Source organism: Mixophyes fleayi, chromosome 4, assembly GCF_038048845.1.
Source record: "Mixophyes fleayi isolate aMixFle1 chromosome 4, aMixFle1.hap1, whole genome shotgun sequence".
Lineage (NCBI taxonomy): Eukaryota > Metazoa > Chordata > Amphibia > Anura > Limnodynastidae > Mixophyes > Mixophyes fleayi.
The window spans coordinates 313,575,480-313,601,877 of record NC_134405.1 but is presented as its reverse complement, the minus strand read 5'-3'; the positions used below and the strand labels follow the sequence as shown (position 1 = coordinate 313,601,877).

Here is a 26,398-nt window from a genome sequence, read left to right as displayed (position 1 = left end):
TAAAAGTCAAACAGAGGTGCCCAAATTCTGAACTGTATTATGAGCAGTGTCCCCACCAATTCAAATGAAGAAACGTACCAAGTATAGACTTGAGTTTATTAACAATGGGGGTTATATCAAACATCAAGGGTGTATGATGTATAATTGATTCATTATGGAACATAGGAAATAAACATAGGGAAAAATATTATTTATTCATTACTATTTTATTCCCAATAAGATTAGAAACACATATATAAAATGATAATGAAAACATTATCATTGTCAGAGAATAATTAATCTACATGAGAGAGCTAAAATGTTAATGGAAGAGCTACATTTCTTTGATCAGCGGTGTATAGGGGAAAACCTGCTAGTGGAAATCTACGAACGTTCAGTAGACTACTACACCCCATATGGCGCCAATGTAGAGTTGATGTTCTCTTGGGGCTTCATTTGGAGCTTGCCTTGATGTATGTACTTGAGACAGCTGGTACCATATATAATATGGGACATACTGAGCGCAGGCTTATTTTTCCTCTGGTTTTGTTTCAAAATATAAAATATATAGCAGCTGTCCATCAAGACTATTTAAGGCACATTTGGGTGTGGCTCACAAGCCAGCCCTTGCAAGATGTAAACCCCTATACCTGGGAGGTGAGTGCATCTGTTTTTTCACTGCATTTTAATGGTGTTTAAAGCATATAGGTCATTGTAGGACCTGCATATAATGAGGTACCCTTGAAGCTGGAATTCAGGCCTAAATGTTTTGATCAAAATATGAACTAATACCTCATGTTTTTATTTTGGTAGGTACACACAGATATGCAGTGTTAAGAATAAGCGCTGATGTTACTACTCTGCCTATACTTTGTATGTGGCAGCAGTACCTCAAATCCACCAGAGGTGCTGCTGTTCTGCCCCTGAACTTTACACTATGCCTGTAGGAGTTAATCTCCTTTTCTGATTAGAACTGCACCTGTCTCACAGTTTCTAATACCTGCCTCAATCTGTGCTCTGTGCAGTTCATCGTTTTTACCTGGCTGCTGCTTGTCTCCTGTTTATTCCTGTTCCAGTTTTGCTTTGCTGCTGTCTGATCTCCTGTTGTGACCCTCTGCCTGATTCCCAGACCCTACTTGTTTGCCTGTTGCCCTGACCTCTGCCTGATTACTGGACTATGCTTATTTGCTTGTGACCCTAACCTCTGCCTGGCTATTGGATTCTGCTTGAACACTTGTTGCCCTGACCTCTGCCTGGTCACTAGACTCAGCTAGCCTGTCGGCTTCCCTGGACTGCCTCGTGCCCCTGGCAATTGGGTAACTCATTATATTTGTCCCTGCATTTAAACTGTATTTGTCATTGCTTGGAACCTGTTGCTTCTGTGGACTATTCCTGCCATTCATCACACCAGTTCATAATTGTGTATTGGAGTACACCCGTTTATTCTGCTACCTGAAATCTGCATATTCCACAAACTCAATCCTTCTTCTTGCCTACTTAAAGACACTTGGTTTTTCTACTGCTATTGTCATGTCCTGAATTCACTAGGAATCATAACAGCTGACAACTGTCTTTTTTTTTTATATACATCTATGGGCATTTATATTGCCATGCAGCTGGCACCATATATACTATGAGATATACCGAGCACACAGCTTATTTTTTCTCAGACGTTGAAGTAAGCCTGGTGTTACCAATTCAGATAAGATCATTTCAAGTCTATACTTGGTAGGTTTATTGGTGTGAATAGGTGAGAAGACTACTCAAAAGGTATTTCATCATTTTTAATTTTACACGTCATGCTAAATAATTGTTTTTGATAACAATTCTGTGATATATTAAATGTCTGTGTCACTCATACATGAATAGCACATGCTCTTTTCATTATCTTTCATAAGACAGAGAACTTGGAAGGTTTCAAAGTCTGGAAATAAAAAAATGCACCTGCTACTACTCCCGATACCATTGTGGCAATGACTGGACTGTGACGGCTGCTGACCCGAGACAGTGGCTGGAATAGTAATCCATCTCTAGCCATGGCAAAGAGAATCCGTGGCATAGGGAACATGGCCCCCAAGAGGCTATAACATAAAACAGAATACATCACAACTATCTTTTTTAGTCAGTGAAATAAATACAATATAAAACAGAGGTTGCAGTGCATTCTTGAAAGCTATAAACTGCTCTTATTTTACAACAAAAACTGCATTTTTAGGTGCATGTCCCCATTACAAATGTTCATGGTGTGTTGAATCTGCAAATAATGTCTTCAGAAGTACCATCATCTTACAGACATACATGAATACAGCAAACATAACAACTGATACACTAATACAATTCAGCACAATAACACATACATGGACAATCATGAGTTAACAATTACAGCAAGCATGGGTACAGGTGCGGCGAATTCCATGCGTGTGAGTAAGCAAACAGCTAAAACTTCAGCATAAAACATGACATCAGGGATATACATGGTAGACATACATGGGACATAGGGTAGCGAGGAACCTGCCCGTATAAGCTTACACTCTAGAGGGAGGGGTAATGAAATACAGTAGATGCAAATGGGACACCAGTGGATTATGGGGTATGGAGGAAATAGAGGTAAAGCACATGAGGGACTTTGAGAGAGTAGGAGAGGCCAGCATGTAGAGGTGGGTTTTGATGGAACATTTGGAGAATTGTTGGATAGGGTAGATTCTGGAAAGAAAGGCACGGAGTTCCATAGGTGGGGGGAGAGCAGGAGAAGTCTTGGAGACAGGTGTTGGAGGAAGTTATAAGAGGGGAAGAGAGTTGATGGTGAGAGGTGGAGTGGAGTGGTTGAACTAGGGTGTGACAAGGACAGAGATGCATGAAGGGGAAGCGTTAGAGAGGGCTTTGTAGGTGAGGGTGAGCAGCTTGAACTGAATTCTTGAAGGAATTGGGAGCCAGTGAAGGGATTTACAGAGTGGGGCAGTGGATGAGGAGAGAGGGGAGAGGAAGATTAGTCTAGCATTAGGACGGATTGTAGAAGGGAGAGGCTGTTGAGGGTAAGGCCAGTGAGGAGGAGGTTACAGTAGTCAAGGCGGGAAAATAATGAGCATGTTGACCATGGTTTTAGTTACTTCCTCAGTAAGGAAGGGGCATATTTTGTCAATATTGTGTAGGAGGAGGCAACAAGCCAGTGAGAGGGACTGGATGTGAGATGTGAGTCCATTAACTATGTACAAATTCTGACAAGGACAGTTCTGTTGCACAAAACATCAATTCGTTGTCGCACCATACTGTCATCTGTATGATGAGCTGCAATGCATAATGAATCCACTGGGTGACCCATTCACCCCTGTAGTTTTATATAGTACCGCTATCAATCTTAGATCCATGACAGTCCTTGCCACACCTACCATGCATGTCCTGATTTTATCTGTAATTACAATGACCAATAGAAGGGCTGGAGGTTACTGTTAGAGCCCTGTGTAACACTTACAGAATCTGGACCAAGAGAGCAAAAACAAGGTTTTATTTTATGTTTAATATACTGGTGAACAAGGGTTTGGAGTGTCTTTTATTCAATTAAGGTTTCCTTTAGAATCATATGTGTTGCTTTATTCTTTCTTACTGTTTAGGCGTCATGGGCAGGGGTCAAGAATACAGCTCTTAAACACATTTTGTAGAATTGATCCCGATGTGAGCCTTAGATACAGCACTAGAATATCTGTATAAAGCAAACCACGCAGACCCTATTTAGATAATAGAAGGAGAAAGCTGTGTATGGTTCAGTTTGTCAGAGATAAACCTCAAAATCACAGCACTGTTAGACTGGATGGAGAAAACAAAAAATAGCAGCTCAAACTAAACGTTCTGTCCAATAGTCTTGTAAAACACGCACAGTAACAATAACACAGTAACATAGCACATAAGCACCACCTGCCATTTGAAATCAGTATTGCATGTCTGACAAAGAATTCCATCTCCTATTTTAATGTAAGATTTTTTTTTTAGTTACCTATGTTGCGTTGAAAGGCTATCAAAAGGAGAACAGATCTGCATTATACTAGCAAAAGTGACTCAGAGCATTGTTTGAAAATAAATGTTGAAGTTATTAATACTTTACAGCCAAATGTTATGTGCCAAAGAGTTTTTATATATTCATACATTATGGAGTTAATGCGGAGTAGGATGTAAGCCAGTTTGCGTAGTGGAAAAGTAGGAGTACGTACATGTCCCTATGCTGACCTATGGCATTTTTAATTATAATAAGTGTAACACCCCTAGTGGCATTTTAGTAAACCATGCACTCCAGTGACTACAGGAGGGGTCACCAGGAGGGCGAGTTAGGTGTTTCCAGTTGCTATGGTGACAACCAGCCCAGTCTGCTAGTGACTGAGAAGAATAAGGGGTTGTAAAAAGTGGGCAAAAGAAAAGGAGGAGAAAGGAGGAGATACAGAGATACAGAGGAGACAGTGAAAGAAGAGAGGTGGTGTGATATAGCTGGGGACCTGGGATGTCCCAGGCTTCCCCAGCCTTGCCTGGGAGCACAAGCAACTACAGTAAGGGGCAAGTAGTGTGTGCCCTGAATAGGGAGAGAGTCCCCAGAGCAGAGACCCCTGGAGAGTAGGGGGGATTGCTGGAAGTGTCAGCATGCATACACTGCAGATAGAGTGTCAGAGCCTAAGCTTAGAGTACACTGCAGACAGAGGGTCAGAGTCCAAGCTGAGGGTACACTACAGACAGAGTGTCAGAGCCTAAGCTTAGAGTACACTGCAGACAGAGGGTCAGAGCCTAAGCTTAGAGTACACTGCAGACAGAGGGTCAGAGTCCAAGCTGAGGGTACACTACAGACAGAGTGTCAGAGCCTAAGCTTAGAATACACTGCAGACAGAGGGTCAGAGTCCAAGCTGAGAGTACACTGCAGATAGAGTGTTAGAGTCCAAGCTGGATGTACACTGCAGATAGAGTGTCAGAGACCAAGTTGAGGGTACACTACAGACAGAGTGTCAGAGCCTAAGCTTAGAGTAAACTGCAGATAGAGTGTCAGAGTCCAAGCTGAGGGTACACTACAGACAGAGTGTCAGAGCCTAAGCTTAGAGTACACTACAGACAGAGTGTCAGAGCCTAAGCTTAGAATACACTGCAGACAGAGGGTCAGAGTCCAAGCTGAGAGTACACTGCAGATAGAGTGTCAGAGTCCAAGCTGAGAGTACACTGCAGATAAAGTGTCAGAGTCCAAGTTGAGAGTACACTACAGACAGAGTGTCAGAGCCTAAGCTTAAAGTACACTGCAGATAGAGTGTCAGAGCCTAAGCTTAGAGTAACACAGAGAAAGTGTCAGAGCAACACTGTGACTGTGTGTATACTGGAAACAGACAGAGCCTGAACTGTGAGTAGCTATGGAACTACTATAACCAGGAACACCTGGTATGTACTGTGACAACACCATCAATGTAAGATGTGTGCAGGAGTAGCAACCATATTCATATTGCTCATTAAGAGCTGTGCTGGAGAGAGTAAGGCGCTGTATATATATTTCTGTATTGCTGCAGCCATTATGATTATCGTGCTGGAGGAAGAGGAGTGTAAATAAAGAGTTCAGTTTGTGATATAGATGGTCTGGCGCCCACATTATTCTTACTTTTATTGCCCTGCACCACAAAGTGACATCACCTGTGTCCCACTACTTATAAAGAGAGTTTGTAGCAAAATATCTGCATGTGCAGGGACCCCCTGGCCATTAACACCCATGCCCATCAGCTAGCCAGGGCTTGAGAAGGAGGTTCACGTGTAACCTTTGAACCCCGAGTTACACACTTTGACAGGGTTACATAAGTAATGGGGAAAAGAGGGACAAAATATGAACTGAGAAGATTCACATTTTTACTTAAATCCAACACAGTCACATCATGACACAAGTTCAGGTAAGGAATTATATATTGTATAACGTCAATCAGTGAATAAAATAGGGAAGAGTCTGCACTCCTTAAACAATACAGAGATTTGTTAGTATATAGAGTTTAATACTACACATCGTTATACAGCATGTGACCAATGATTACTAAGAAAAATAATAGTATTTACCATCTTACCTTGTGGTCAAGGCACAGAGAGACCCAACAGCGACAATGTATTTGGCAACACTCCAACCAACGTATTCAAAAGCAGCTGGCAGCGGACTCTCAGAGCCCAGGAGGTAATATGGCATCATGAGCGTAAGAGAAGCAGAAACTCCGAAATATGCCAGGAAACAAATGGTTAGAGACACGACTATTCCCAATGGTATCGCTCTCTGTGGGTTTTTTACCTCCTCTCCTAAAAATAATTTGGCTGAGTTTAATTCATACATATCTACATGGTCACATGAATCATTATAATTCCCATAATGCAATTTCATGCAGCCCCCTTCCCAAATGTATATATATATATATACCTGTAGTGGCAATGCAGTCAAATCCAACAAAGGCGTAAAAACATGTAGCAGCTCCCGCCATGGTGCCACTAAAGCCAAATGGCATGAATCCACCAACGCCAAAGTTACCAGTCATGTTGCCACCTGCAGAATGGTTACTGTTGGTATGATGGTTAAAACATGTTTTTCAATGAAACAACATTATTCCCATATCTAATATCTAAATGTGCTTTTGTATTAATGATTTAATGATGTACGATTAGTTTGTTTTTGACCACTGCATACTTTTTTCTGCATTGAAATGACAAGGCATTGCAAGTATAATGTTGATAGGCCAGTGTCATTTTTGATTATTATATTATAGACTTATAGGAGATTTGCACTAATTTGTCATTACATTTTATTAGCTTCTCTGTGACCATTTAAAGCAGCATATATGAAGAATTTACCATTTTCCCTTGGTTTGTTTCTTCAGGCTGCTATTAATTAATGCATAATTCTGCACAGTGTCATGTAATACCAAGACAACCACAGTCACATGGCACATGAAGTAGTGAGCAGGAAGGCTTTGGAACACCCCTCTGAGCTCTGTCTGCTCTGTGGACTGTGTACTCCCCTTCCTTTATCCCTCTCTGCTGTCACTTAACATGCTGAGAGCTATGACCCTGTGTCTGGGTAACTGGCAGACTTATTTTTACGACCTACAAAATCCTGTGCACCTATGGTAGTTACGCCCTTGTTACAGGTTGTACTAGCCTTATACACTTCAAAACTGGGTATACACAGATGACATGCAGGAGCTGCAAAACATATATTACAGGTGCTCTGACACCTACACCTAAAATGTGCTGAATCCACTGTAACCAATAACTGTCCAGATTCCTTCATATTCGTTTCTCCCAGTGGATCTGGTGCCTAAGCAGCAGATCTAGATAGACTCCAGAGTAGTACTCAGCATGGGCAATGGTTTGCTATGCTGACACAGGGTTGCATATGTTGGATATAAGACTGTGGATGTTATTCTGACAAAAATCTGTATATAGGAGTTAATTAGATTATTTATAGTGGACACAAGGCTGTTGTGCTAGTGTTGGGTGGGTATAGAACTGCAATGGGCATGGAACATGGTTAGGCATCAGACTGTTAGGTTGGAATTACTCTGTATATTGTGGATATGGGAATGTATTTGGTGGGCAAAAGGATATATGTATTATTTACTGCATATGAAAATACAACTATGTTTGCTGTCTCTGATTTGAAATTCTCTTACAATTTTCTATTTCAACCCACTGGCACTTTGCTATTGACTTTTAAGCTCTTGAGCTCTGCCTGCTTCATCCTGCGGTCTTGTCCCACGTTTAGTAAGAATAGGTGAGAGACACAAGGGACACTACCTACCTCATGTGGTTCCACCAGTTGGTGTGATGTCACAAACATGGAGAAGCTTGTATTTTGTACACATGCAGACGAGGAACACAAAACATACCTCATGCGCTGAATCGCGTCACCTAGCTCTTCCTCTGTGATCTCCCAGTTCCTCAGGTCACCCTTGACACACCCACTGACTATAACAAACGCCAGGACTATTATGTTGATGGTGGTGAAGACTTTGTTCACTGTGGTTGATTCTTTTACACCAAAGGAAAGAAGACCTGGGAAGTAAAACGTGACAAGCCAAATTTATGACAGACACAATTTGCATTGCATGGACATCTGTAATTTATCCTACATTGTTTGTGTTAAAACAAAAGACCACTAAATCACAACATGCAGCTCTGTTAACAAATATTATCATCCCACTTCATTCCAGACACTTGAAGCCACATACTACATCTATATGAGAGTGCACTATAGAGATCTAATACAGGTGAAGAATTTTCAGTCAGTTAAGCTGCTGTGTAAACATTGGCCCTGCTCCTATGTATGAATCCAACAATCCATACAGTGCAAGACTGGAAGCATGTCACTCACATACTGCTGTCTTATTTAAAGAAGCATCTCCCTTTTAAAAAGATAACCTGCTGCAAGGAGGTGAAAAAACCTGGCAAGGAATATAAATGAAGTAAGCTAAGACAAGCCACTAGTGAATAATCATGCTTAAATACACTAACAACTTGCTGGAGACCCCAATTTTCCTGTATGTCTTGGCCACTACAATAAAGTAGGCGGACAATTGTAGATAATGATAGACACATGTAGCTGTTATTAAAATAATTGATAAGGAGTTGGAAAATTACAGTGACCTGTGGATCTATTTGCCAAACTAGCGTCCAATAGAATAGGTTACCATACATGAGCACCTATAGTCTGAAATATCCGCTCAACCCAAATTCAGCCCGATGCAGATCCAATTTGGCTACACAACTGTGGAACGATCCATCCAATGAGATAGGGCACTACTAGTTTGGTCAGATGATGACCACATACACAATGACATTGTGGTCATCATTTTACCATATTTTGTGTCAGCTCCAATCAAACTCCGATGCTGAACAGGTCCGGGGTCAGTCTGAGCTCACACATGCAGCCAATTAGGTCTAATCGCAACATGTGTGGACACTTTAAGTTATGTTGTTTAAGTAGAAACTAAGATGATTTGGGATATTTTGGGTTAGCATATCTATTTTGATCTAAATAACTGCTAATCCCCCCCTCCAATTCCTCCAATTCAGTTGTCACCAAAAACCTTCTTCGAATTTTAGAATTGCACAGAATATACCTGCAAGGAGGAGTATGAGACACACTGCAAATATGTCAGGATATTCTGAAAGTCCTGGTATGTCCATAGGCATTGTCCTTCTGAAAAAATTTCCAATTTCCTTTCCCACCAGTTCATCAAAAGTAGCGCTCCATGCCCGGGCAACACTGGAAGTGCCTACAAGACAAGATGCAATTTCTAGGCATTATTGCAATAATGGTTTCTACATGTGTGTCTTGGTGCAAGCACCCTTAAAACAAGCTCCTCCCCCTGAAATTATATTCTCCAGAGGTAGGCATCCTGTGGTTTTTCCGTCTGTTGTTGAACATCTATAGCTAGATTTACTAAACTGTGGGTTTGAAAAAGTGGAGATATTGCCTTTAGAAACCAATCAGATTCTAGTTGTCATTTATTTAGTACATTCTACAAAATGAGAGCTAGAATCTGATTGGTTGCTATAGGCAACATCTCCACTTTCTCAAACCCGCAGTTTAGTAAATATACCCCCTAGTCCCAATATGCTAGCTCCACAACATCCAAAGAGACACAGCTTGCCTGAACCATGTATACTGAATGAACTCGGCAAGATTAAATAATTTTTTTTTCTAAGCAGACAAGATGTTGGCATTGCAACACCAGGGAACTGAAGGAAATGTGTATCCTGTACCCCTCTGCTCATTACATCATTGCTTTTATTATATATTGAAGACTATAAAGTTATGTTCCTTCTTCTGAACTAAAAACATTCACTTTTTTATATGGGATCTAGGGCAGGCAATTGCTCATTGACTATCTCATATAACAGTCACAATTTTGAATTACTGTAAACGGGGTTGGTAATATAAAAGAAAAAGCTTAAAGAGGGGTTTTTATGAAAATAAGTTGGCTGTATGGATTGTGTTTTATATAGAGGCCTTCTACACTCTCCCTTGCAATTGAAAAAATAATCACTAATATAATTTGAAAATTAAAATACATTAATAAAAATATAAATGTCAATTATACATGTCTGTCTTTAGAATTCTAAGGGGCATATTCAGATAGCTTCCGGGACCGCGGCAATGTACGACCGCGCACATAAAGTGCAATTACCGCCACACCCTGTCGGGTGCGAAGGGAAATCTGCGGTGTATCGGTATCGGGAAGGAGGCGGCCACGCGTAGCCGCGATCCCGGTGGCTTATTGAATATGCCCCTGAGTGTCAGTTATATCAGGTATAAATCTGACTATTAAATAATGAAAACATTCAAATATTCAAATAAATATTAAAAATATTTCAAATATTTATTATTTTGCTGTAAGATATGTATACACATATGTATTAATTGTACATTAGCTTTTCTTTCACTTATATTGAAAGACATTTCTAAAATACTCTAATTGGCCATAAGCTATTCAAGCCATTTAAACATTCTAATTAATGAATAACTAAAGAATTCCATTCCCTGCCTAGCCCCACATTACTTACACACAGATATGTATAGAAAAAAATAAGTACCATAGATTCTCAAACACAAGTGAAACACACGGAATGGCAGTGTTGGATAAAAGAGAGAGAGAGAGAGAGAGAGAAAGATTTAAAAAAAACAGAAAGATGAGTCAAATTAAAAGTGGAAAAACAAAAGAAAGGGAACGAGCAAAAGAAGCAGCGAAGAGAAGGATAAACAAGTAAGTAAAACAAAGGACAAAGTAGAAAGTGTAAAAAAGAAACAAATGCACAGAAAATTGGTCGTCAGAATTATTTTTTTTTAGAGCATTGGTCATCGATCTGTCGTACCAGTTACTTCCTTTTAAGTAAAAAATGACAGCTTTAAAGTGCAGCGATAGTAATCAGAATGCAAACTATTATTCACTGACATTGCGCATAGTTTATAGTGAATTTATAAGTTGTATTTGCCTCTCCTCTATATGTCGGCCACAGGTACACTTTGTGGTATCACTATAGTCCTGCTTTTGTTGGGACAATCATGCTTTCCAGACTTAAAAGTGGACTGACTATCTGGATGGGGCGCTGGTTTAGTTTAAATGCGGACATGGTTGAGTGGGGATTGTGGATTAGGTTGAACAGAACTTTAAGGCGTTTGAAAGGCTCATTGTGTCCCGACTCTTGTTATTCAAGTGTTGGAAGGCATGCTTTAAATGTTGAAATGGTGTATATCTAATAATGCATAATAGAAAAAAGAGATACAAAAAGAAATCAGTACAACACAAGTGGAAGGAAAGGGATGTATGCACTTGTGTTTTGTTTCATCTGTGTGGAACGTTCTTGGTGACAATTTAGTCCTTGCCTATTATGTAGGAAAGCATCAGGTTCCATCCAGTGACGAAGGCCCAGAACTCCCCAACAGTTACATAGCTGTACAGGTAGGCGGATCCCGTTAGTGGTACCCGAGCTCCAAACTCAGCATAACACAGTCCAGCAAGCATAGATGCCAGAGCGGCTATCAGGAAGGATAAGATGATGCTTGGACCAGACACCACCTTGGCCACCTCTCCTGCTAGGACGTACACTCCAGCCCCCAGTGTGCTTCCTACGCCCAGCGCCACCAGGTCCAGTAACGACAAACAGCGGCAAAGACCAGATCCCTCCGTCCCCTCTAACGTCACTTTCTTTGTTCTGGTCAGACTGTGGTAGAAGCTGTGTAGAACATGATAGGACGGCATCTGCAAGTAATAGCAAATATGGTACATTGTAAGTGAGTATTCTAGGAACAAAGTGTACCCATTAGGGTTAAATTACAGACATTGCAAATAAGTGCAAAAATCTACATTGAACCACATCAAACCAGCAACTATCATTTGTGTTAGTCCAGTCATGGGCAAACAGATCCGGCCCACTTTGAGGTTCTATTCGGCCCGCAAAATATTTTAAAAAATTTCATTAAAATATGCATAAAATTATTAAAATATAATTATTTGTTTTTATATTTAAATAAAAAAAATAGATACGAGGAACTTATAGAAATGCAGTCACAGCTTCATTCACCACATTCGTTTTTAAAATAATTGTATTATATATTTCGATATTTGAGTTTTTTAATAAATTATATTGACCTGCCTAAAGTTTTTCTTTTTTATTTGGCCCGCTCCTGAAAAAGTTTGCCCATCACTGTGTTAGTCTGTTAGTTGTAGAAGCTGGTGTAAGATTTTGGATCAAAATGATGTTAGCTGCTTAACTACACTAAGGGGTATATTTACTAAACTGCTCGTTTGAAACAGTGGAGATGTTGCCTATAGCAACCAATCAGATTCTAGCTGTCATTTTGTAGAATGTACTAAATAAATGATAACTAGGGGCCTGATTCATTAAGGATCTTAACTTAAGAAACTTCTCATTTAACTCTCCTGGACAAAACCATGTTACAATGCAAGAGGTGCAAATTAGTATTCTGTTTTGCACATAAGTTAAATACTGACCTTAATGAATCAGGTCCTAAAATCTGATTCGTAGCTATAGTCAACATCTCCACTTTTTCAAACCCACAGTTTAGTCAATATACCCCTAAGGTTCATTTACAATTGTGAAAAAGTGCAGTGGGTATGATGTCATGCCATGAAACTATTTTGCTCAGTTTCAATGGGAAATGCATGTATTTTTGGGGGCTGCAAGATTTTACATTTTCTGATAGGAGGAGCTGGACAAATTCTTGATGAGTGCAGGCTAGGTGCATTACTGCATCTAACATTATTCTTATCATTTATATATAGTGTGCCTACGTATTATAAAGTGCTTAACAGCAGTGGTGGGGCTGCTGTCACTCAGTGCCGGATTTACATATGGGCTGAGCGGGCTGCAGCCTAGGGGCTCATAATCTAGGGGATCCTCGGCCATCTGCCAATTTTTTTTTTTTAAAACTTACTATTCATCTTATTTTATTTGTAACAATCAGGGGAGTACCTAGGGTAATATTATGCGTAAGCACAAAATTCAGGAACACATTGATGAGAGTGTCGAACGCACTCACACTTGAATCCTTGATTTCACTATCTAGTAGAACAAGTGAGGGTTCTTTTATATCATTGTGAATCACAATAATATATAAATGTAACTTTTTGTGCAAATAATAATGATTAAGCAGTATGACAATGAGGTGACAGGGCCTACAGCCAAAGAATTAACACAAGGCGCTAAAGGAACATGCCACAAGATAGCTACACCAAAAAAAGCAGTTCAAGCTCATTACCGTCTTAAAGACTTGGAAAACAAAGCATATGATCTCATTAAATGCCTTAGCATTGCAGATACAAGATACCAACAGTTCATGCTACTAGTGAGTTCAGAGACCATAATGACGTAGGTTTATGGATCACATTGAATAATGAGGCAACATCATTCTGGATTGACAAAGGCCCAACGGAATGTCGGCACTGGGATGGAATGTTAACCAATTTGAATAGAACATACCAAATCCAAGCCCGGTTCTGCTCAAATCATTTATTCCATTCCACCAAAGTAATTGGAGAACTTACCCTCGAGAATGGCTAGTATATTCTCCCACAAAAAGAAAAGTCTACTGTTTTGTGTGCAAACTTTTCTCTAACCAAACTACCTCAACTACAGCTTTAGCTTCTAATGGATTTGAGGATTGGCATCACTTATCAAACCCACGGAGACTCTAAAAAATTATATAAACTCTATGCTAACATACATAACAAGAAAGTGTGGTCAAACACTCACATTATTATTATTATTATTAATTTTTATTTATAGGGCGCCACTAGGTGTCTGTAGCGCCGTACAGGGACAGACAGAAACACGATACAGGGTGAGACAGCACGGTACAGTTAACAAAAAGCACAGTAACTCAGAAGCTCAATGTACAGGTAGATGAGAGGTGAGAGCCCCCAGCGGGGTAGAGAGAGGGGTAGAAGGGCAGGAGGACCTCACAGAAGAGACAAGGAGCTGGAGAGCAGAGTTAAGTTGGTGGAGAACAGAAGGAGAGGAGGCCCTGCTCGAAGGAGCGTACAATCTAAGGGGAGGGTAGGATGGACAGAGATGCAGTGGTAGGAGGAGGGAATGGGGAGAACAGAGGCAGAGACGGAGAGGGGGGGAGAAGAGAGTGAAAAGGAGGGAGGTAATGAAAAGGAGGGAGGTAAGAGGGGGACAGGAGGGAGGGCAGGAGTGGGAGGGGGGTAGGGGGAGACTGAGAGGAGGTCAATTAGGTGGGGGACTGGAGGGCTTTAAGGAAGAGGTGGGTTTTTAAGGCCCGTTTGAAGCTGGACAAGTTGGGGGAAGTTCTGATGGAGCAGGGGAGCTGGTTCCAGTGGAGGGGGCACCGCGGGAGAAGTCTTGGATGCAAGCATGGGAGGAGGTAACCAGGAGGGAAGAGAGGCGGCGGTCGTTAGCCGAACACAGAGGGCGGGATGGAGCGTGAATGGAGATAAGGTTGGAGATGTAGGGAGCAGTGGAGTTGGAGAGGGCCTTGAAAGTAAGAGTGAGGAGCTTGAACACGATTCTGTAGGGGATGGGGAGCCAGTGGAGGGATTGGTAGAGGGGGAGACAGAAGAGGAGCGGTGAGAAAGGAAAATGAGCCAAGCGGCAGCATTGAGTACGGAGCGAAGGGGAGCGAGATGAGAGCGGGGGAGGCCAGTAAGGAGGAGGTTACAGTAGTCCAAGCGGGAGATAATAAGAGAGTGGACAAGAGCTTTAGTGGCATCTTGGGAGAGGAAGGGCCGGATGCGTGCGCTGTTGTGCAGCTGGAAGCGGCAGGATTTAGCAAGAGAGAGGATATGAGGGGCAAAGGAGAGAGAGGAGTCCAGGGTGACGCCGAGGCAGCGAAGTTGAGAAACAGGGGAAATAGAGGAGTTGAGAACGGTGATAGAAAGGTCGGAAGGGGAGGGGGAGTGAGCGGGGGGAAAAACAATAAGTTCGGTTTTAGCGAGATTAAGTTTGAGGAATCTAGAGGACATCCAGGAGGAGATGGCGGAGAGGCAGGTGGACATCCTGGAGAGGAGGGAGGGAGAGAGATCGGGAGAGGAAAGGTAGAGTTGGGTGTCATCCGCATAAAGGTGGTACTTGAGACCAAAGGAGCTGATGAGTTCACCCAGGGAAGAGGTGTAAAGAGAGAACAGTAGGGGTCCGAAAACAGAGCCTTGGGGGACCCCTACTGGAAGGGAGGAGGGGGGGAGATAGATCCAGAGGTGGAGACGGAGAAGGTACGGTCAGCAAGGTAAGAGGTGAACCAGGACAGGGTGGAGCCAGAGAGGCCAAAGGATTGGAGGGTGTGGAGCAAGAGCAGGTGGTCAACGGTGTGGAAGGCCGCTGAGAGATCCAAGAGAATGAGTAGGGAGAAGTGGCCCCTAGCTTTAGCAGAGAGGAGATCGTTGGTGACTATGGCCAGAGCAGTTTCAGTGGAGTGGAGGGGGCGGAAGCCAGATTGGAGAGGATCGAGGAGGGAGTGATCAGAGAGGTAGGTGGAGAGGCGGCTGCAGATGAGCCTCTCAAGTATTTTGGAGGCAAAGGGGAGAAGAGAGATGCGGCGATAGTTGGAGAGAGAGGTGGGGTCGAGATTAGGTTTCTTAAAAATGGGGGATACAAGAGCGTGTTTGAAGGAGGAGGGGAAGATGCCGGTGGAGAGGGAGAGGTTGAAGAGGTGGGCGAGGTGGGAGCAGGTGGCGGGGGAAAGGGAGCGAAGGAGGTGGGAGGGGATGGGGTCCAGGGGACAGGAAGACGGAGGAGAGGATGAAGTGAGAGAGTGGACTTCTTCTCCCGTAGTGGGGCGGAAGGAGAAGAGGGAGTGGTGGCTAGAGGGAGAGGGATGGAGGGTGGGAGGGGCGGGCGGCGGAGGGGAGGAGGAGATTTTGAGTCGGATGGCCTCGATTTTAGAGGAAAAGAAGGAGGCAAAGTCAGTGGTGGTCAGGGAGGAGGGGAGAGGAGGGGCGGGGGGGACAGGAGGGTGTTAAAGGTGGCGAAGAGGCGGCGGGGAAGGGTGGACTGGGAGGAGATAAGGGATTTAAAGAAAGATTGTTTGGCGAGAGAGAGAGAGCGGAGCTATAGGAAGAGAGGATGAACTTGAAGTGGAGAAAATCAGCCAGGAAGCGGGATTTTCTCCAATGTCGTTCAGCCGTACGGGAGCATTTTTGGAGGAAACGGGTGAATTTGGAGTACCAAGGTTGGGGTTTGTAGCAACGGGGTTTGACAGAGTGGGTCGGGGCGATGGCATCAAGAGCAGAGGTGAGGGTGTGGTTGTAGAAGGAGACCGCCAGGTTGGGGCAGGCCTGGGAGGAAAGGGGAGAAAGGAGAGTGTCAAGAGTAGAGGACAGAGTAGCAGGATCGAGGGCGTCAAGGTTGCGCCTGGAGTGAGTAGGAGTGGGCATGGGGAGGGGAGCAGGAGAGGAGGAGAGAGAGAAAGTGAGAAGGTGGTGGTCGGATAGAGGAAAGGGAGAGATGGAGAAGTCAGTGAGATTACAGAGGTAGGAGAAGACTAGGTCGAGTGAGTGACCAAGGCAGTGGGTAGAGGAGGAGGTCCATTGTGTGAGGCCAAGGGAAGAGGAGAGGGTGAGCAGTTTAATGGACGCAGGGTCAGTGGGGTTGTCAAAGGGGAAGTTAAAGTCGCCGAGGATGATGGAGGGGAGGTCAGAGGAGAGGTGGTGAGGAAGCCAGGCGGCGAAGTTGTCGATGAAGAGAGAGGTGGGACCAGGGGGGCGGTAGATGACAGTGACATGGAGGTGGATGGGGTAGAAGAGACGGATAGAGTGGGCATCAAAAGAGGAGAAGGAAAGGGAGGGTTCAGGGGGGATGACACGAAAAGTACAGGCGGGGGAGAGGAGGAAGCCCACACCACCGCCTGGACGGGCTCCGTATCTGGCAGAGTGGGTGAAGGAGAGGCCACCATAGGAGAGGGCGGCGAGGGAGGCAGTGTCAGAGTCGGAGAGCCAGGTTTCTGTAATGGCAAGAAGGTTAAAATAGTTGGACAAGAAGAGATCATGGATGGCGGTGAGTTTGTTGCGGACGGATCTGGCATTCCACAGGGCACAGGAGAAGGGGAAGGAAGGAAGAGGAGAGATAGGGATGAGGTTGGCAAGGTGGGCAGAGTGCTGGGGAGAGCAGGGACAAGAGGGTGAGGTGGAGCCCCGGGAGAGGATGGGAATGGCGCGTGGACAGGGGGGCATAGTGAGAGGAGAGAGAGACGCGGAAGGGAGAGGGCAGAGAGGAGCAAGGGAGTGAAACAGTGAACAGTGGAGTGAATAACAGAGAATAATGGAGACAAAATAATGTAGTGAATTACAGTGGATAATGGAGACAAAAACAGTCAGTAATGAGGCTTAAAAGTGGAAGGGAGAAAAAGTGTGGCAAAGAAAACCAGGCAGGAGGGCATAAGGAAAAACAGTGAACAATGGAGTGAGTAGCAGTGAATAATGGAGACAAAATAATGGAGTGAATTACAGTGGATAATGGAGACAAAAGTGAATTACAGTGGATAATGGAGACAAGTGGATAATGGATAATGGAGACAAAACAGTGAGTAATGGAGACAATGAAAAGCATTAGCTAGCAGAAGGTAACAGGAAAATAAAAGTGGAGACAATAAAAACAGGCAATAAAACAGGGAAATAAAACAGAAAACAGGCAATAAAACAGGAAAATAAAACAGGAAAACAGGCAATAAAACAGGAAAATAAAAGTGGAGGCAATAAAAACAGGCAATAAATGGCAGTGAGCAAAGGTTGCCTAAGCGTGGCTAGGAGCCAGCCGGAGTGCCAAGCCAGGCCAGGGGATGATTCCAAGATCCCAGGGAACAGTCAGGGAAAAAGCCAGTAGTATAGTCCATGGAAACAAAAGAGCAGACCATGGACGGTACCTGGAGTGCATGGGTGAGAGTTAGTGGAGAGCCAGGAGACATCGGAGGAGGGGGGCAGCATCAGTGGACATCAGAGATGGCAATGGAGACAGTCCCGGGCGAGGATGGAGGGTCCGTGGGCATCAGAGAGAGCGATGGAGACAGTCCGGGCATGGGTGGAGGAAGAACGGAGGGTAACTTGAAGAGTGGAGAGGCAGCGGAAGCGAGGAGGACGGAGTCAACGGAGACCGGCGGGAGCAGGCCAGTGTAGCTCAGTCCGGGGAGCACTGGAGCGGAGAGAAGGACGGTCGTCGCTGGGAGGAGCAATGAGAAGAGCAGCTGGAGCACAGGTGCAGGTCGATCCGGCAGAAGGAAGGACCCAGAAGAGGCACCCAGAAGAGGCACACGAGGCGGAGAGGTGCGGCACGCAAGGCCGGGGATGAGCCCGGGCCTTGCGTGACGCACATCAAAATTGGATGAGCCAATCAAAGCAGAGCAGGATTACTGGTGGCATTTAGGGGAAAAGATTAAACATTGGGTTCACCAAACAATGATATAATCTTAGATTGCTTGAATTAATTGCCAAATCTGATCCCTTCCTGTGAGCTCACATAAATCAGTATGGAAGTAAAGGCTCTGGTCAACCATCCTACTTCTCTAAAACCAAATGTGAAGAAGTTATCCAGTTGATGGCTAAAGTTCGAGAAGCAATACTGAGCGACATCAAACAGGCAGGTTATTTTAGTATATCAGTCAATTCAATTGACATTCGGTAAATCAAGTTGGACAAGCCGTAGTTCACTAGTGCCTGGATGCAGTGAATTTGTTGGCACAAAAAAAATGAGCTTTATTGTTTTTTCTCAGCTTCTACATAAAGATGGGCAGTGCTAAAAGTTCCTAAACTTTTATCAGGCACAGGATGGGAGGCTGGCGCCAAAGCTACTGAAGCTAATAACAAAAATGTTGCTAACATTGTTGAAGCCCACAGTCATATTTCCTGTGATGAACCTAAAAAAGGAGATACTAGACAGGCTGAACATCTTCTGCAGAGAATAGAAGAATTTGAATTAATTTTCGTTCTTCACCTTTGGACACATTTGCTAGACCAAGCTTGCAAGGCACTCTAAAGTTCACAAATTTCATTGAGCAGATGTCTAAATATTTACAGCTCGCTGTTGTAGTTCATATCAAACACTAATTTTGCCGAAATTGAACAGCAAAAAAAAATTCTGTACCAGATTTAGAGTACAAAACTGTCAAAAGAAGACAGAGAGTGTGATAAAAACAAAACAATGTTGGGACACCATCTGAAGACTTAGACAAACTTTCTCCAAGAGACAATATTAGGGCAATTCATTTATCCTCTCATGGATGAGATGTTGATGCAAGAGTATCCAAAGTCAATGGATTCTTGCACTTCCACTTGTACGTCAAACAAGCTCACACTGAAAATGAACATTTCAGCCACCAAGATATGTATCAAATAATATTTTAGGAGAAATTTTGAACAGCTTTTCCAAATGTGGAAACAAGTTTCAGATTGTTCCTGTGTTTAATGGTTACTAACTGTGCTGGCAAAAGATCATCTTCTAGAGTAAACAGGATAAAGAATGATCTACGGTCAACAATGTCCCAAAATCTGTTGTTTTCTAAGCATTCTCTGCACAAAAAAATGATAAACTGAGACTTACTGATTTTAACAATATAATTGATTAGTTTGCATCCAAAAAGCTTGAAAAAAAAACTTTTCTGACTTTGAATATAGTGTAATGTTATAACATAGCTATGACTCCTCCATGAATGTCCTGGGTGAACGTCTTAACTAATTCCATACTTCTGTAAACTTATTAAAGGTTCTAAATTTATAAATAATCTTTTTATCAATGCTAACATTTCAGCAATGTTCTACCTTCATTGAGTAGATAAAGAAGAGAACAGGGTTTTGTTTCTCATGCTATTAAGTCTGAGCCTCCCAACGTCTCCTAGCTCAGGGCCTCCAGCTGCTTTAATTCGGCACTCCTGCCACTTGCAGCTATCATGGGGACTGGAGGGGGTCTGACTATGCTGCTCCACCCTCCTGAGGCCCCCGCTCTATCTTACTACGCAGTCTAAATTCTGAACCAAAAGAACACACACACTTGTCAGAGGCCATTTATCCTACCACAATGCTCTTGGACTGTTAGAGGAAACTGGAGCACAGGAATGATATATGAACACAAGGAGAATCTACAAATTCCACTCATATAGCCTCCTGGTTGGAATGGATCCCATGGCCGCAGGGCTGTGATGCAGCAATGCTAACTGCTGTGCCACCATACCCTCCACCTACATTATTAGTAATATTGACAGTTATTTTATATAGCTTCAGTACACTCAATAGCGCTTTACAGTTGGAAACAAATACAGTTATAAACAACACTGTGTCGTACCAAACAGACAAAGACATAATAGTGTCCTGCTCACAAGTTTACAGTCTATAGCTTCAAAACGGAAATTAAATTTTGTGGAAGAAATTTAAATTGGATATAGGGGTGGAAAAGGCACATGGGGGAGCATCCCTGTTTAATAGGGGGCTGCACAACATTTTCCTCCAGGCAAAAGGACTTTACTTTTACAAAGACTCAGGAGGTCCCAGAAATCAGGAGTCATTGTATACTTTCAATGGGACACCTTTCAGGTGTGTTCTTATGACAAAGCACATTTCTAGGTGCAGGACAGTGACATGTAATAATGGCAGTCCCAATGTCCCTTCTCTCAGGAATCTCCCGGTATGTCCAAGTAGGTCTCCCAGACTCCCAGGCCATTCTGCTGCATCCTACCCACTTCCTAGTGATGTCATTCGTGGTGAATCTCGTCATTTTGGCTCCACCACCTGCAGGGCCAAAAATGATGCGATTCGACACACCTCGCGCCCCTCGGTCCTCATACTTCACCTCTCCTCCAGGATCTCCTGGAGGGTAAGAGTAAAAAGTTGGTAAGTATGCTATAAACGCGCTGGGTACATTTGTGCAAGCAGAAATGCTCTGCGCGTTTTGCACATTCATTAATGACCTTAACTGTACTAACAAAACAGCTGCAAAGCTAGACAGTTATAGGAACAACTGGCTGGGTTCTGGTTCTAATAGATTCAGTCTTCCATTGGTAACCAAGGGATGTGTCTCACATCAAGCAGTGATTAACAGCTCTGTTACTTCTCACACTCTCATATGCAGCACTGGACTAGAATATTAAATAAAAGGCACTGGTTGATTGAAACATAAAACAACTTTCTTGGAACCTACAACTTGTAGAGAAAATAAGGCTGCAGTAGATTCAGTATTGTGATACAATGATAATGTAACGCTCTAAGAGAAGTCTAATGTTCCTTTCAGGGGCAGGCTGGGTTGGGGGGCAGGGGGGAATCTGCCCCCCGGGCCCGTCCCATAGTGGGCAACCTGGGGCTGGGTCACTGGGACGCCTGCATTTTTTCCTTTAAAAAATAGGCTGCTGAGTCGAGTCTTTCTCCCCGGGCTAAAATTTGCCAGCCCTCCCCTTATGCCTTTGTTTGAACAATTTGAGCTGGTGCCTATAGCAACCAATCAGATTCTAATTATCATTAATTTAGTACATTCTACAAAATGACAGCTAAATTCTGATTGGTTGCTATAGGCAACATCTCCACTTTTTAAAACCCGCAGCCTGATAAATTTACCCCATAAAGTTAGAACATATAGTATTATATTTATTAGTAAATGCAAAATCCACTGTACTACAAAAACATTCTTGTGTAACTGGCTAGATACTTAGAGGAGGGTTAATGCACCGTTGGGCATGATCAACTTAGAATTGTATTCCTATAACCTGGTGGAGAACTGTACGAGAAGTATTCAGTAAATACAGTGAGCCAAGAAGTTTAATTAAGCTTGTTGCACATATAAGAAGCATTTGCATACAGCAATTACACAGCCTGTAGAGTTGGAAAACACACAAGTTTATCCTTTTGTGAACTCAAGGGGGTTAGAACTACCGTAATAACGGTAATTACACGCACTATTACTGTAATAACGGTAATAATGCGCAGGCTGCGCTACTTTTAACAGTAATGCGGCCAATTGAATATGCCCCTAGCTGTGTTGATCCAGAGGAAGACAAAACGAACACCCCAGCAAGGAATCTGTTGATGTAATTTCACAGAGGAAAAAATAATAATAGTAATTTCCAGACTACTAAGCCATACCGTCCAACTGACCCGATTTCAGCGGGGCAGTCCTGAATTTATGGCTCTGTGTTTGTCCCGCAGGTGGGAATGTTGGGGGCATGGAGGTATTTAATGGGCAGCCTAGCACTTTACATCGCTAGTCAGCCCTCTGGGGGTGTGGTCACACCCCAGCCAGGATGTGACCACACCCTCATTCACATTGTGACACACCCCTTACTGTCCCACCCTAGGGGACAGACATACTAAGGCCAGTTACACACTGGTGTTAAAAATCGTGTTTTACTAGCATGTTAACAACAAAGCATGTAAACAGTGATGGCGATGGTACATATTGATACCCACGCCGCTCGTAGTCACGTATGGTGGCAGTAGCATCTTTTGGACACTGCCAGCTCTATTCACTCATGTTCTCTACATCTGAATGCAAAGGAATCCATGTAGTGTCCTCCATTGTCCTCCACCACCGCACATGTCAAACACAATCACATTAGCATGTGTTTTACTTAGTGCCTTTGGGTAACCACCTTTAATGGTAGTCACACTAATGCGGCTTATTACTAATTATGGTGGTATAGACCATTCCTTGAGAGAAAGGCATCCAATCCAATTATTTAGTGGATCAGTGAGTAAGCCACCCTCACTGTTCCTGGGGAAACCCCATCACCTGCTTTTGTAGCAGATGTGCAATTTGCATAACAATAATAATAATAGTAATGTAGTATAGTAATAAGAAATGAACCCAGGTGGTTGAGATGGGAGCACTGACTTTAAGTTGAAACCATAACATAACATAGATAAATTTATTTAACAGGCACATTTTATTGTGCGAGTGAATGAGTTGTCATAGGGATCCTTAATCCTCCTAGGACTGCTTAATTCTGTGTGCATTCCGTTGCAATGAAGGGACATTTAAAAAGTCACCTGTGGGAACGAATCGTAAGGCTCAGTATGACACAGCAAGCAGTAAATGTAACTACAAACATATAGTATGTTATCCTATTTTATATCACCAATATCTTTTTTTCATCAATGGCAAAGGAATAGGTGACACAATATTTGGTGAAATGATGACAGAGAAACAGTGACATTTTTATCTTACCTTAAAGTTGAACTCTTGTCCTCGCAACCTGGCAATTCCAATAAAATGGCTGTATAAATGTATGCACTGATCCGTCCTGATCAAGAAAGTATTTCTAAATTAATTCTGAAATCCTTTCCCCCTCCTTTTAAACCTGACTTACTAATTTGTAATACCTTAACCCTTACTGTACTGGACCAGCAGCCAGTATTATGGGATAGTTAAGTTAGACAGTCATTTACTCTATCATAATATGACAGGTAGACGTTAGATTAGTTACCCCGTTCCTGTCATGACATCTGGATAGCTGATGGTCCTTCCTTAAACAGGACAGCCGGGAGCAAGGGGTTAAATCAATGTAACAAGCCAGCCCAGCGTAATACTGAAGAGCTATTCAAACTTTGCCACGAACTGTATTTCTCAAATCTCATAATCTCCTTTCTTTAAGAATGTTCCACAGGTCTCGCCTCCGCCAGCAATAAGCCGCAATGGTCAGCAAATTGTTGACATGGTCTCTTTTGTTGTTACTGTGTATGAGGGGGCAGAACATTTTCTTTGGTAGAAGAAAAGTTAAAGAAACAGCAATTAAACCATTGGCAACAACTGACTTATTGAAGTGAATTAACCAGAAATTATATTTACCACAAAACTGATTACTGTCCCACTTCATGTCCTGTACTATACAAGGTATACATGTGAGCATGATCAATAATTATAGCAAAGTATACTGAGATAGAAAAAAGCTGTGTTCTACTTGTCAATTAAATAACATGATTAATGTTCAACATAAGTATCTTTGCGTGTCGTATCTTGTGTGACATTGCTCTGGGGATGTTCAGAAAAAGACCTTACGCCAATGAACGCAATTCCGTGTGATTCATATCAGAACGCAAATGACACTTATGACTAGAAGGACGGAACAGGGTAGGCAAGGGGTGGACAAACATAGGCAATGTACAGTAATGGTGTGACGGGGATCATGCCAGTGCAGATGAGGCCTATCCAAGTCCTTCGTTTTTCGAAACAATGATTTTTTTTTAGCTGTATCATTTGCACCAGCTAAAGGGCACATGTAAGTGCCGATTAATAGTGATGACTGTCACAGCTTCGCCTTTGTACTAATAACTACAAGAAAGGTGGAGATAGCAAGCTGTGAGCCCGGTGTAGGAAAGCGGGGAGGAGGGAACCAAGTAAGAGAGAATAGAAAAATGCGTTGTATGTAATCATTAAGAACATCCTGATTTATGTATTTCTTAAAAAAAAAAAATTGTAAACACATTTTTATTAATGATTATAGTATTATAAGTTGTTAGTTTATTCCTCATGCATTCTGTTTGGACTTTATATTGCACCTATGCATGCGAGTATGCTGCACTCTGTTCTGTCCGTTAACATACAGCAAGTAACGTTTGTCCAGAGTGTACTTATCCCAAATTCAAACGGAATCTTGAGATCTTCTTGGATTTGAATAGAGTGGGAACTACCTGCACATTCCATACTTGTTTTTTTACACGCAAGTTACATGCAAGCTGCGTCTGAATCAGGCCCATAATGTGGAATGGCGGACTGAGCAACTTATGAATAATATTTTATGTAAGGTAACGCAAAATGTGATAACATAAATTGTTAGACATAGCATAGCTGATAAATCAGGATGTATTTACACTATACATCAAGTAGGCACATGCCTAGGGCAGCAGTAACCAAGAGGCAGCGAAAAAATGATAATGGAGAAGGTGTGTTAGGCAATGGACTTGGTCTACAGAATTACAAATATTAGTGTATATTCATTGTGGATAATGATGATGATGATTATTATTATTATTATTATTATTATTATTATTATTACAATGACAATGCAGCATTTTGTCCAGTTCATCAATATGTTAAGGTCTTGACCTATCTTCCAATGTCACCATAGACCTCTATGGGGACAGATTAGGATATAAATTCATCAAAAGCCCCTGACCCAGCTCAATCTATGCTTTATGGACCATGGTAGAATGCATAGCAAACCAGTGAAGACTAAATACTGATAGATCGGAGCTGAACAAAACAGAACAGAACAATTTCAACAAGTTGTCAGAGGGACATAGCCAGAAAATAGAGCTACAATGTATATAGGAGGTGCAGAAGGTAAAAGACTTACTGTACTTTCGGCGTCTTGTGAGCATTAGTCTGTGGAGATTGGCAGTCATCGTATAAGGAGGAGAGGAGTGGTCCAGAACGAGGCACGCTAAGGATACAGCAGAGACCCCCCAGGCACATGAAGTTAGCTGGACTTTCTCAGAATTGGTGTTTCTTTTCAGCTCTGAATCCCCCACCTACCAGTGCCCTCCACAAGCCCCTACGGTCAGCTCCAACAAGGAGATCAGTCCAGAAAAGATATTTTCCCACACCACTTTCCAAACTCTGCACAAGGAACAGAGAGCTAATGTGCTCCCTGGGAGGGGCAGAGGCCATGAATAACATTTGTAAAGAACCCATCCTGGCAAACATTTCTATCACAACTTATTCAATTCTTACACATTTTTGCTGGAAAAAAAAATATGATTTTATTTTATTATATTTGCTTTTTCTTGCCTGGGTGCTCCAAGTTCCTTAGGGACTAGTCATGTTATAGCCTCAGAGCTTTATCAGTTCCCTGTTACTCGAGCCCACGGTTATGTGATGTTACTACTGCCTCTGAGCAATTCCAACAAGAGAAAAAAAGGGATGAGTTAGAGAATATGTAACGATCAGCCACAACATTAAAACCACTGACAAGTGAACTAAATGACATTGATTATCTTGTTACTATGGCACCTGTCAAGGGGTGAGATATTTTTTAGGCAGCAATTGAACAGTCCGCTCTTGAAGTTGATATGCTGGAATCAGGGAAAATAGGCAAGTGTAAAGATCTGAGCGACTTTGACAAGGGGCAAATTGTGATGTCTAGATGACAGAGCATCTCCAAAACAGCAGGTCTTGTGGGGGGGGTCCGAGTATGTAGTGGGGAGTACCTACCAAAACTAATTAGTTTCCAAACACAGTAAAAAGAGTTTTCTGCACTATGAAACTAGGCTGTGATCCATTATCAGAGACATCTCTGTTATCCTGGGACCCTCATTAAAACCCAAAATAGTGAAATACTAAAATTACAGCACTTTAAGCAAATTGGCTAATAAAGATCAAGTAAAGCCAATATTTGACATTAATATATATTAAAGGTTGTGTACTACTCAACAGGGATGCCCTTAGTTGGGGGTTTCCTGTTGGCCAGATCCCCACCTGGATGCTG

At 42.6% G+C, this 26,398-nt stretch overlaps 1 protein-coding gene across 2 annotated transcripts in view; it reads right to left on the bottom strand.

Moving 5' to 3' along the window:
* LOC142152927 (cationic amino acid transporter 2-like) overlaps window positions 1-25,454 on the bottom strand; it is a 35,001-nt gene extending 9,547 nt beyond the window's left edge. Inside the window, exons 1-8 of one of the 2 annotated variants that reach the window (XM_075210078.1) lie at window positions 25,268-25,454; window positions 23,140-23,167; window positions 11,351-11,726; window positions 9,084-9,239; window positions 7,851-8,016; window positions 6,386-6,522; window positions 6,045-6,267; window positions 1,924-2,060 (exon numbers count right to left, since the gene is read on the bottom strand). In XM_075210078.1, the coding sequence (XP_075066179.1) occupies window positions 1,924-2,060; window positions 6,045-6,267; window positions 6,386-6,522; window positions 7,851-8,016; window positions 9,084-9,239; window positions 11,351-11,726; window positions 23,140-23,167; window positions 25,268-25,386 (1,342 nt within the window). In that variant the 5' untranslated portion in view covers window positions 25,387-25,454. The remainder of the gene's footprint in view (window positions 1-1,923; window positions 2,061-6,044; window positions 6,268-6,385; window positions 6,523-7,850; window positions 8,017-9,083; window positions 9,240-11,350; window positions 11,727-23,139; window positions 23,168-25,267) is intronic. The other variant, XM_075210079.1, reaches the window with a different exon arrangement.
* Window positions 25,455-26,398: the final 944 nt, after the last annotated feature.